General features: G+C 42.5%; 1 protein-coding gene across 1 annotated transcript in view; it reads right to left on the bottom strand.

The window, feature by feature from the left end:
- The window catches only part of LOC137646453 (uncharacterized), a 21,253-nt gene extending 11,040 nt beyond the window's left edge, over positions 1-10,213 (bottom strand). Inside the window, exon 1 of the mRNA XM_068379554.1 lies at positions 10,083-10,213. Within this exon, the coding sequence (XP_068235655.1) occupies positions 10,083-10,213 (131 nt within the window). The remainder of the gene's footprint in view (positions 1-10,082) is intronic.
- Positions 10,214-12,980: the final 2,767 nt, after the last annotated feature.

The following is a 12,980-nucleotide window of genomic DNA, read 5'->3' as shown; positions in this document are numbered from 1 at the left end:
ATATATATATATATATATATATATATATATATATACATACATATATATATATATATATATATATATATATATATATATATATATATATATATATATATATATATATATATATATATATACATACATATATATAGCCTATATATATATATATATATATATATATATATATATATATATATATATATATATATATATATATATATATATATATATATATATATATATATATATATATATATATATATATATATATATATTTACATATTATTATATGATGATGGCTCCTGGGTCTGGGCACTAAAAAAAAAAAAATTATATGATGATGGCTCCCGGTCTGGCCACCAAAAAAATATATACTCTGGCTCATGTCTAGGAAGCAAACATTATAAACGGATTTTGAGCGAAGCGAAAAATCTATTTTTGGGTGAGGTAGCCATGTCGTCCTGATGGAAGTTCCTTCGAAGTTAGCTTCCTAGGTATATTTGACCTACAGTGACATATCCCAGAGAATTTACCAATGGTATCCAGAATTCTAACTCCTGGAGCGAATATCCCTTAATAATTTACGCAGGGATATCGCGTAATATCAGAGGACGTATTCTTGACACGTCTCATAGCTATCTACACCCCCAATAGAGCTTTCACTTCGAGGGAAAAAGAGAGGCAAGAATAAGGAGAGTCGTTATAGAGACATCGCTCTCGACGCTCCCTACTGCTCTGCAAATAGTGCGCCAATCCGCCACCGCGAGGCGCCACCGTCATTCTTTGTAGCTTTGTAGGTGTTGCAGATACACTACCATAGGGAGAGATTCATTATCCTTTTGTCCCAAAAGAGGGTGGGTCCATCAGGACGACATGGCTACCTCACCCAAAAATAGATTTTTCGCTTCGCTCAAAATACGTTTTTTGGGCTTAGGCCATGTCGTCGTGATGGAAGTGTACCAGAGCATTAATGTAACTGTGGATTTCCAATAGTGCCGTTCATCTCGAGCTAAATCTTTCCTCTTCGGTCCTTAGACCTAGAGACACTTGATATTACCGTTATACATCAATCACCTGACCATGAAATATGTCAGTGCTTCCTGCCCCATACAGGGAAGAGTCTGGGTAGACTCGAGGAAAAAACCCAAGGATTGTGAGTTCAAGGAACAATCTAGCAAACAGTTTGTATATTAGTGTCAACATATACGTAAAGCATAGTCTGTACTAGCATGGTATTAGATTGGGCAGGTTACTGTACCTCCCGGGTCTGTCGATGAAGAGACGGACAGGTTTATATACGTGTAGGAAACCTTAAACAGTAAAATGAACAGTCTAGTACAACAAGATCTTACCTATTTGCCTGGAACACAATGAATCTTAGTTCTGGTATTTACTTAAATACCAAAAAGAGTCAAGGATGCTCTGACTTATACATACAATGAAATATTTGGGGCGAAAGAGACGCAAATATTCGTTCTATTGTTTATTACAAAAATAGAAATCATGGTTGTAAACAATTACAATGTATGCTGAATAATTCTGCATAAAAGCATAAACAGTAATAACAGGAATAATAGGGTTTACCTGAAAAGGAAAACATTTGCCACTCTAAGGGAAATATGAAATTTCACTATACATTCTGTTGTTACTAGGAACAATGTGCATATAAGAATGCCTGGCACTTCTGTCAGCTTATCATGCTTAATGTCACCTGTGTAGGGAGAACAGTCTATAGTGTTATCACATAAACACAAAACTCAACATGATATGGCTACGAGTCTATCATGTACACCCTTCACTATAAGTCCCAAATAGTGCACTGTTCTTCGCAGTAATCAAGCAGCGGGTTTTATTACACTGCCCGCCGCCACCACATGAAATTTAATTTCTTGTAATTGCTTCGCGTAGTGCTTGAAGAAGACCCTCGAGGACTTCCATCCAGTATAAGCACGAAGACTTTCAAACGACATTGTTTGGAAGAAATTCAGAGACGAGGCAACTTTCCTCAGATCATGACCTGCGGGTGTGCTGTCTGGATCCGCTCTGCGAATGAAGTAGGTGATTTTCGCCTTAATCTGTTTCAAGGATAACGTTGAACCAGAAGTCTCTCCCCTGAAAAGCTGACCTCCCTTAAAGTCAGAAGTTCTACGAAGATAGACCTTTAGGCATTCCACTGGGCAGAGGGATGCTTCCTCCTTCAGAGGACAGATTCTCCAGGGACCCCACCTTTTAGTGGGCAGCTCGTTCTTGGCGAGAAACGTCGGGTCCGGAAAGAGGTTTAGTTCTCCATTGTCTGTGAACTGAATGTGGCCATCATCCCTCGAGAGGGCCACTATTTCGCTAACTCTGGCTCCCGAGGCTAGTGCAAATAAGAATATCACCTTCTGAGTCAAGTCTTTCAGCGAGCAATCCTCATTGTTCAGGGTTGATGCTAAATGAAGAACTTTGTCCAAAGACCATGATATGAGCTTAGGAGGAGCTGCGGGCCGAAGTTTTGCGCAGGCTTTAGGGATCTTGTTGAAGATTTCGTTGGAAAAGTCTACCTGGAAGGCGTAAAGTATTGGTCTGGCCAGGGCGGATTTACATGTAGTAATCGTATTGGCTGCTAAACCTTGTTCATGAAGATGGATGAAGAAGGACAAACAGAATTCCGTAGAAATCTCCTTAGGTTTCTTCGCCTTGAAAAAGGCCACCCATTTCTTCCAGGAAGACTCATATTATATTCTTGTTGACTTTGACTTGTATTCTTCTAGGAAGTTGATACTGTCCCTAGAAATCCCAAACCGTTTCTTGACCGCTAAGGCGAGAAAATCATGAGATGAAGGTTCTGGGTTTTCACTGATGAAGCTGAGAAAGTCAATTTCTGCACTTGCTGAGTCAGAGCTGGGTCCGGCAACGGGATCAGTTTCAGGCGTAGTTCTGTTACCAGGGGGAACCAAACGCTGTTGGGCCACTTGTGGGCCACTATTGCTGCCGTTCCCTGAAAGGATCTCAGTTTGTCAAGGACTTTCAGCAGAAGGTTGGTTGGAGGGAATAGGTAGATCTTGGACCATCTGTTCCAGTCTATGGATCGCATCCGTTGCTTCCGCTAGAGGATCCTCGTACGGGGCTACGTACCGGGGTAGCTTCTTGTTGTCGCTCGTTGCAAAAAGGTCTATCTGCAGTCCTGGGACTTTGTGTAAGATGAAGGAGAACGATCTTGCGTCTAGGGACCATTCTGACTCTATCGGTTTGGTCCTGGATAGAGCGTCCACTGTCACATTGCGGAACACTTGAAGGTGGACTGCTGACAAGTGCTAGTATCACTTGATTTATGTGAGGCGATCTCGAGCCCTGTCGATTTAGGCATCTCATTATGACTTCGCTGCCTAGAACCAGACGGATGTGGATTGAGCAGCAGAGTTTCAGTTTCTTTAGGGAAAGAAAAAACTGCCATGGATTCCAGAAAGTTGATGTGGAAGGTTTTGAAGAGGGGAGACCAGGTTCCTTGGACTTTCCGATGATGAAAGTGACCTCCCCACCCTTCTTTCGAGGCATCCGTGTGAACGGTGACTGACGGTGGAGGTGGTTGTAAGGGAACCTTGTTCTTTAGGTTCTTGGCCTCCGACCATGGCTTGAGTAGGGATCGCAGACGATTTGGTATCGGTCTTTTTAGATCTCTTCGAGCGTTTGATGCGTATTTTCTCCAGACTCCTGATGCATCTTTTAATTGTGCTTTCAATACTGGATCTGTCACTGAGGCAAACTGGAGAGACCCCAACACTCTCTCCTGTTTTCTTCTTGATATCCTTGCGGACCGAAGAAGGCTTCTGACAGATCCTGCTATCTCTTTCCTTTTCTTTGATGGAATGGAAAGGCAGTGCGACTGTAAGTCCCAGTGGACGCCCAGCCACTGAAACTTCTGAGCTGGAGACAGTCAGGATTTTTCCAAGTTGATCTTGAATCCCAAGTGTTCCAGGAACTGGATCACTTCCTTGGAGGCTTGCATGCACTCTTCTTCGGATGCTGCCCGCACCAGCCAGTCGTCCAGGTAGGCTACCACCTGGATTCCCTTTAGGCGTAGTTGATGAATGACTGCATTCGCAAGTTTTGGTGAATACCCTTGGAGCTATGTTTAGTCCGAAGGGCATGGCTCTGAAGACATACTGTCTTCTTTGTAGTTTGAATCCCAGGTAGGGGGAAACTTGACGGCTGATCGGAACGTGCCAGTACGCATCCGTCATGTCTATGGAGACTGCGTATGCCCGTTTGGGCAACAGGGTCCTGATGTGTTGAAGCGTCAGCATTTTGAACTTGTAGTTCACTATGAACTTGTTGAGTGGTGACAAGTCCAGAATTACTCTGAGCTTTTCGAGTCCTTCTTCGGAACACAATATAGCCTTCCTTGGAATCTGACAGACTTCGCCTTCCGTATAACTCTTTTGCTCAAGAGTTCCTGAACATATTCTTCTAATATGGGGGTTGAGTGTTGGAAGAATTGAGGGAAGTTTGGTAGAGTTGAGCTCCAACTCCACCCTAGTCCGTTCTTGATTAGGCTGTGGGCCCAGGGATCGAAGGTCCAACGATCCCGGAAGTAGAAGAGTCTCCCTCCTACCGGTAGCATCTCACTTTGAGTGCTGGGAGGAGGATTTACCTCCTTGGCCATGTCCACCCCTGTTGCCCCTACCTCTGAAGGGGCGTCTGGAGGAACCTCGAAAGGATCCTCGAGACTTCGGTCGAAAGATCATAGACTGCCTTTCAAACACTGGGGTGAACACTGGTGACTGAGTCGTCAGTCTTTGGGGCACCAGTTGGAAGGTAGTGGGTGATTGTGCCACCGTCTGGGACACCGTGGCCACGGGAAGCTGTTGTTGTTGCTTAGGCCGAGAGGGCACTTTAGGTCGTTTTGGTCTATTCTTCGGCTGGGGACCCTCGTCAGCTGAAGATTTCCTTTTGGAGGACAAGCCCCATTTGGAAAGAAGATTTCTATTTTCAGTGGCGGATTTGTCCACGACCTCTTTGACCACTTCACTTGGGAAGAGGTCTTTTCCCCAGATGTTAGAGGCTATCAGCTTCCTGGGTTCGTGTCTCACCACAGCCGAGGCGAAAACGAACTCTCTGCAAGCCCTTCGGGCTTTAATAAAGTTGTACAGGTCTTTAGTGACTGTCGCAAGATGGGTTTGGCGAAGACCATGTACATGTCTGGGGTATCTGGGATGCTTGCCATTGTCTCCAGGCCAGTCTGTAGAGACAAGGAAGCGGCTAAGCGTTCTTTCGTCTGCTGTTCCCTACGCAGGAGAAAGTCCGACAGCTTGGGGAGGTCTTCGCCGAACTGTCGTCAGGCAATATCTGCCTCCAGCTTCCCTACTGTGAAGGTGTTGTGTACATCCTTCCAGTCCGCATCGTCTGATGGGAAGGTACGGGAGAAGGGTCTACATTCCTCCAGTGTAGGGCACGGTTTCCCTGCCTCAACTACCTTTAAGGCTGCCTTGAGCCCTTTGTCCATAAAGGGGAAGGCACGTTTAGGATCAGCAATGAAGAACGGGTGCTTCTTGCTGAGAGCCGGCACCTTAGAGCTAGTATAGGCCCTCTCTTTTAAGGTGGTAGTATGGTGAGACGGACATACCAATCCGGGTAGGCCCCTTAGCTGGGCCAGAACCCAATTTCCTCTACTGGAACAGTGCCCAGTTTTTCTGAGAGGAAGATCTTCCCGCCCGACATGGGCATGTGCTCTGCGTACCTCCAGGGGTTAACGTCAGAGAAGGCGGGGAGATCTTTAACGTTTAGCTTCTTCGGGGTCAAACGTGTCGCAACTAGCTGATGCATCTCAGTCCGAAGAGAGGCCTCCTTCTCGGACGATTTCTTTTGAACGTCCTGCACCATGGACAGCAACGAGTGCAACGTACTCGTGATCGAATCTAGTTGAGGTGCAGTGGAGGAGGTCGAAGGCACCGGCTCATTCACTGTGGCCGATGATACCGAAATCGTTTCGGCTTTCTCACTTTCCGTCTCAGGTGGAACGTCATCCACCTGATCCAACTCCTCCAATAGGAGATTGTTCTCGGTCTCCTCTGAGACAACTGACATGTTGTCTTCTTGTTGGATGCTCTCCAAGGCATCCGAAACTTCAGATTCTACCGGAATCTGAACCAGGGGAATCTAAGGTTGAGCCTGGGGATTAACTGCATCCGAGATGCCCTAGGGAAAAGACAAGCCCTCATCTTTTCATTAGGAAGGTATGGGCCAGAAGTATTCTTCTGGAAACTCCTGACCCATTTACGCAGCTTTTCCCTTGCTGCGTCCCTTGACTCAGTGGACTTTTGGTCATCAAAAGCCTCTCTTACCAGTTTTTCACAAACAGTACATACCTGCGGGTCCCAGTACTTGAGAGCCCCCTTGGTGACTGCACAGCGAGCATGGGCCCTGCACATGTCGTGGCCGCAGAAGTTCTTACTGCGGACCCTGCAAAAACTATTCCCGCACTCGGGTTGCTCCTGTAAAGAAAGGAAAAGTCTATTAGTATTCGGTGAATTCTCAAATTTCAACATACATATAATATTTTATATTACCTTGGATAGGGTAAGCTATAAATAGGAAAGACACCTACATGTGTTTCCTGTCCAGCCAATTGCTATGACCTCCTCCAATATTGAAAGTAGAATTCTTAAGAATTCTCAGAGGAAGATGAAATCCTATGATATAAAGTGTCTCTTAACACAATCTTCCAGTTTCAATATTGGGGATTAAGGACAATAATGGATCATAACCATTGAAGGAAGAGAGAATCGCTCTCTTATATGTGATGGTCTCACAATAGGCTGCCCATGAAGCACCTTGTAGGTTGGAAAAACTTTGGGCTACAGCACTGACTGTTTGGTAATAAGTTGCCAGTCCTGTCAGGCCTGCCGGCACTTGCTGGGCCTGCCGGCGTCTGCCGGGCAAGCCGGTACATGCCGGCCTATTCTGGGCTATTGAAGGCAATTATTGTCTTCATAAATTTATGTGATAGGCCGCCGGCAACGGCTCTGCCGACTGCCGGCGGTCCCTGCCGGCCGGCAGTGGCTCTGCCAACTGCCGGCGGCTCTGTCGGTGGCGGCGGTTCTGCCGGCCGGCAGTGGATCCGCTGGCCGGCAGTGGATCTGCTGGCCGGCAGTGGTTCTGCCTGCCGGCTGTGGCTCTGCCGGCCGGCGGCGGCTCTGCCGGCCGGCAGCCGAAGATCCTTCCATCAAGGGGACCCATCGGCAGTCAGCGGCAGATGACCAGGTATGGGTGGCCGCCTGCCGGCCGGCAACTCAGCAGCCAGCAGTCGGTCCCTGAATGTCCAATGTCTTTGGGTTGTCGGTCAACTATGTTCCCAACAAGCGGCGGCAGGGCAACTGCCGGCCGGCAGACAATGGACATTGCCCAGTATGAAAGTACGAGAGAAAGAGAGGATGGAGGAAAGCAAGGGCGCAGCATTGCCGGCCTGCATCCAGAATGAGGGTTCAAGTGGAAGGGGGAATTAAATTTGAGCTTCCACCCAACCATATCCCAGTCATAAGGGCTATGGAAGGCAGTCCAAGGGAGGACTGAAGAACACTCCAAAGAATATGAGGGTACCCGCCGGCAGCCGGTCTGGCCGGCGGCAGACGGGGAACCTCAGGCCAGTCCTACAAGAACCCTAGGGTTAATGTAGGACGACGGCCAGGAGCGTGTTGGATCATTCAACATGAAAGATAGCGGGGAGGGGGTAGGTGTCCTATAGGTAAGGTAATGCCCTAAGGCACTACCTAACCTAAAAGGATTCTGGTCTCATGAAGTAACGTTACTCAGGTAGGAGAAATCATTTCCCCAGGTTGGGTTAGTCAAGGGAGAGGATGTCCGTAGGACCCCGACTAGCAGGAGAGCAGAATCTCCTACTAGAGACCCCAGGCAGTGAAGAAATCCTTTCTTTGGTCTAGGGTCTACCAGGACAGGACTGTCTGCTAGGCCAGGGAAGGGGGAATTGTCATACAAAAACCCCCAAGGAATGGCCTAGGGAGGTCTAGCCTCCTGAAAGAGCTACTTAACCTGACATAGGAAATCATTTCACCAAGACAGGGAGATGCCTAACACAGACTGGTACTCTGATGTCCCGTCCTAAACTCAAAACCGACTCGGTGGTTAGGAGTAAGAAAACTGAACGTCTCAGTAAAACTTTGCCAGAACTCTGTTCACAGCAAAGAAAACTGAGCATAACCTAGGCTAATCAGAGGGAAGGGGGATTGCTCCTAAATCTCCTAGGAGATTGGTATCAGCTTAAAAGGTATAGGAAGTGTCAGTCTCCCCTTAAAAGGCAATACAAGAGCAATGGGGACATGTATGAAAGTATACTAAAGCCCCTAGGCTAGTAGCCTAGGAGCATTGAGAATCGTTCACCGAAACTCTCTGTATACTATCTTGGAAGAGGAAAGCATAATTGAGTAATATCATAAATGTGTAAAATATTGCCTGTGCTTCAATAAAACTTTACCAGGAAGGTTATATCATGTATGAAGTGTGATAGGTGCCTAGGCTAGGAATTTTAGCACTCGTGAGGCTCGATCATTAATAGCCAAATCCACGACAACAATGACATAATATAAGAATCCGTAGCTAAATATCTAAATAGTTAAAGTTATTAAAGCGTAAAAATGCCGGGAAAGCGTCGTTCTGGGTAACGAAATGAACAGAAAGAACGACCGCGTCTGTGATGCCATCTGGCTGGCAACAGCTCTTGTTACATTAATTACGATCTTAATCGAAAAGCAAAACTGGCAAGAGCCTACATTTACACAAGATAAAGATATTACTTAACTTTCCAGAAGCTGATGAGGCTGGGGAAGACATCATAGCGTCCAAAATAATCCAAAATAGCACGAGAGAACAGGGAAAAACACCGGTCTAGCGAAGCTACGACAAAAAGAATGACGGTGGCGCCTCGCGGTGGCGGATTGGCGCACTATTTGCAGAGCAGTAGGGAGCGTCAAGAGCGATGTCTCTGTAACGACTCTCCTTATTCTTGCCTCTCTTTCCCCTCGAGGTGAAAGCTCTATTGGGGGTGTAGATAGCCATGAGACGTGTCAAGAATACGTCCTCTGATATTACGCGATATCCCTGCATAAAATTTTAAGGGATATTCGCTCAAGGAGTTAGAATTCTGGATACCTTTAATAAATTCTCTGGGATATATCACTGTAGGTCAAATATACCTAAGAAGCTACCTTCAAAGGAACTTCTATCACGACGACATGGCCTAAGCCCAAAAAGATATATACATTACAACTGGCAAGCTATACAACCTCTTGAATTCCAAACACACCTGTTTGCTTTTACATTAAATCTTTTACACTTGAAAAAATACTAATAACCGAACTCTGAGACAATTATACAAATCCCACAAAACAATATATAAAACACAGAATATCCAAAGGTCTCTTAAGTACACTCAAAACAAAACTAGGTAATTATTATTACGAATATTCAAATACTGTAACTCTAACTTCGTTCATTAACAGGATGTAAGCGAATACGCATTAAACACTGATGATTGAAAAAATACACTCTTTACAAAAATAAATATATTCTCTATAAATTGCAACACTTTCAAAGAATTAACATAAAGAAAATAAATCACTCGAAATATTAATTCTGAACAAAACTTATATTGAGACAAAAATGTTTCGATCTGAAAATTATGTAACTTGACTTTAACTATCATATCTGAATAAACTTTATTCTAAGTAAAATAAATAACACATGAAAATTATACAATCACTTGTTTCACTTGAAATTAAATCTGAATACAATATTCAAATTTGACACTTAATGAAAATAGATAACCAGATCACAATACAAGAACCCATCACCTTCCTACAGGGCTGTTTACAAAAAATCTAATAAAATTAATAATTACAAAAACTAGTCACACCAAAACTTTGGTATTTCACTGAACACTTTTAAAAAAATACATTAAGCTGCGAAGTCTCTATCTGTCTATGCAACCATGGGGTTGCCTTTGTCCCTGATGTGAGAAATAAGATAAAATCCTATCAATAGGATTTTCGCGAATTTTCCAAAGCACATGGCATATTGCGTATTCTCTCCAAAACATGACGCAATACCTCATAAAAATATAAAAAACATTACATAAGCCCATGTTCCTATCTTGTATGGTCATATAACATTCAAACAGATTACGCAATTTATTGATAGCTCCATCACTGGAGTATGGATGGTTTGGTCGGATGACCATTCCGTATGAAAAGATGAATAGAAATTATTTACAATAAGCTCGCGTCGATAACGTAGTATTAGTTATCTCAGCGTTTATTACAATTACAAAGACAATATGATCATGCAGCCTTATATCCAGAAGTCAGGTGGTTCCGGTAGGGATCAATAGGTCAACTGTTTTGCACGGGAGGCTTGTGACATGTTTACAAGACATAAATAAATGTTTACCTATGCAATGCTTTAGCTTAGTCTATTTTCACATCCTGTTATGGCTGTCGTCACACACTCTCAACTCTCCAATGATCCCTTGGGTCATGGGTTTATAAATGATTACATTACTTTAGCTTCGACAGCTACCTTCAAGTATTGAACATCACAAAAAATATGTTTCCTAGGAGTGTGACTGGATATATATTTAAGTCATAGCCATAAACAAATGATTAAGGATGAATATGCAAAAAAAGTATATGTAAAAAAAAATACATACTTAACATACATAGTCATAAACAAAGAAAAATGCATGGAAAATACAGATCCATATATGCTATATATGGCATATTGCTAGCAAATGATTATAAGGTACCAAAAAAAATTGAACATGTACATGCGAATTGGTAACTTGTTAAAAAATAGTTGTTATCTTTGTTAAAGATACAGACATATTATGATTGATATTATTGTTCATTAGTAACTGATTAAGAATATTTGTTACCTTGGTAAAGATATAAACACATCAAATTTGATATTAATGTGCACAAGATAAAAATTCCCGGTACGCACACACACCACGAATTCATATATATATATATATATATATATATATATATATATATATATGTGTGTGTGTGTGTGTGTGTGTGTGTATGTAGGACTTAGATATTTTATTAGGTGCCCAAAAGATACTTTAACTGTTTATATATATAAAATACAAATGCATTGTCCTGGTTTCTCTTATACAACATATTACTAGCGTATTGACCGCTTTTCACACAATTCTCATTTCCAGAAAATGGCTCTAAATGTAAATGCTTTCAATGCAATAGGAGTGTTTTCTGGATGTGGCAAAACGCTCCTCTGCAGCTCCACCTTTTTTTGCCTCAACCTACGCCAAGCAAAGATGTTAACGGCGATAAGAATTACCCCCGTAACGCTGATTGATGCCAGTGACACGTAGAAACGAAGATTCCCCCCTGCATAAGTCGGTGACGGGTATTCCATCTCGGCTAGTTTCGTCAACCGATTAGCCACCCGTGCGTTGTATGGGAGAGGTAAGGATGGGATTGTAGTGGTCCACGTGAAATTCGCGAAGTAAGCCCATTCCCTGATGATAGTGTTAATTCTTTGGAGTGGGTCGTGGATCCGTCTGGGCATGATACATTGAAGCCGACCTTGTCGTATCGTATCCACGAGCCGTTATTCAATCTGTAATTAAACTTATTATCGTCAAAAGGACAATCTTCATGTGTGTGGGAGAGAGGACCGTTTAGCACTTCACCTAACTCGCATGAATCCATTGATATATGATGGAATTCAAAGGAGTCAGCTGTACATACTTTATTATTCATGGCTTCTGAACAGTGAGTTAATTTATCTAAGTCTCTAATGACCGTATATGTTTCCTTATCAGGGGAATTCAATACGTGTCCTGTCAAACTGGATATTACTGGACTTGAGTTATTTGTCATGAAAGTTGGGAATGGTGATATTTTGTATGCTTGCCAGGCGTCAAAAGAATAAAAGGGAATTGTAATCATGATCCTGTAACTTTCAACGCTTACTAATATTAAACTATAATAAAATTCTAACTTATGGGCGTTTAACAAAGGTACATAACCTATTTTCTCCCGTCCGTTCTCCAAAATTAACGTTAGGTCTTTAATTGGCAACAGATGCGTTGATAAAACACACTTAGTTGCTAATGTAATAGCTTCCACATAGTCTTTTGACTTCTCAATAAAATGTGAAATTTTATTATGGATATGATTTATTTTTGAATTATAATAGTTAACATTGCCAGCAAGTTTTGTACTTCCATAATCTGACTGATATTACTAGAATGTTCATTCACCAAGCTCATTATTTGATTTATTGATGTTAATTGATTCCTTAGTTCTGATAAAACTAGTTCGTTTTCATATTCTAAAAACCCAATTTTCTTATTTTGATTACTGATTTTAAGACGATTTGAAATTCCTAAGCCTAAACTTACGTCTTTCAAGGTTATTGTGTCGCACAGTCCACATCGATAGGTCGCGAGCCAGAGCTTCTGCCTCGTCAGTTTTATTTTGCAAGTCATATGATAACATTTCTGAAACGCTTAATGTTGATGCAAGCGAACTCTCTGTATTAAAAGGAAAATGACGTTGATGCATTTCATTTAATGAAGCAGCGAACCTTGACAGTTCGCTCTTTAAGCTATTGACGTCATCCTCTGGGAGGAAAATCGCTTGCATATTTAATTCTATAATTATATTGCTTGCTGTAATGAAAACGTGTTCTTTTCTCTCTACAATAGTGCCATATTCAGAATCTATAATTTTAGTTTTAGGGCTCTTCCCATACGAAAAAAATGTCTGAACGAACAATATCACTCCTAACAATAAAGACTTCATTTTGGAAACCGGCAATGAGAAAAATATATGTAATTACTCCTGTTTTAAGAAGAAGAAAAAATGTTTACATACAAATATTATACAAGTTTCATAGATACAAAAATTTCCCTCACTTCCTTCTCTCTTATTCTAATTTCTTATGTAAGCCAATGGTACAATTCTCTCATCAGTGGG

The sequence above is a fragment of the Palaemon carinicauda genome, chromosome 9, assembly GCF_036898095.1.
Source record: "Palaemon carinicauda isolate YSFRI2023 chromosome 9, ASM3689809v2, whole genome shotgun sequence".
NCBI classification, from domain to species: Eukaryota; Metazoa; Arthropoda; class Malacostraca; order Decapoda; family Palaemonidae; genus Palaemon; species Palaemon carinicauda.
This window is presented reverse-complemented; position numbering and strand designations above follow the sequence as displayed.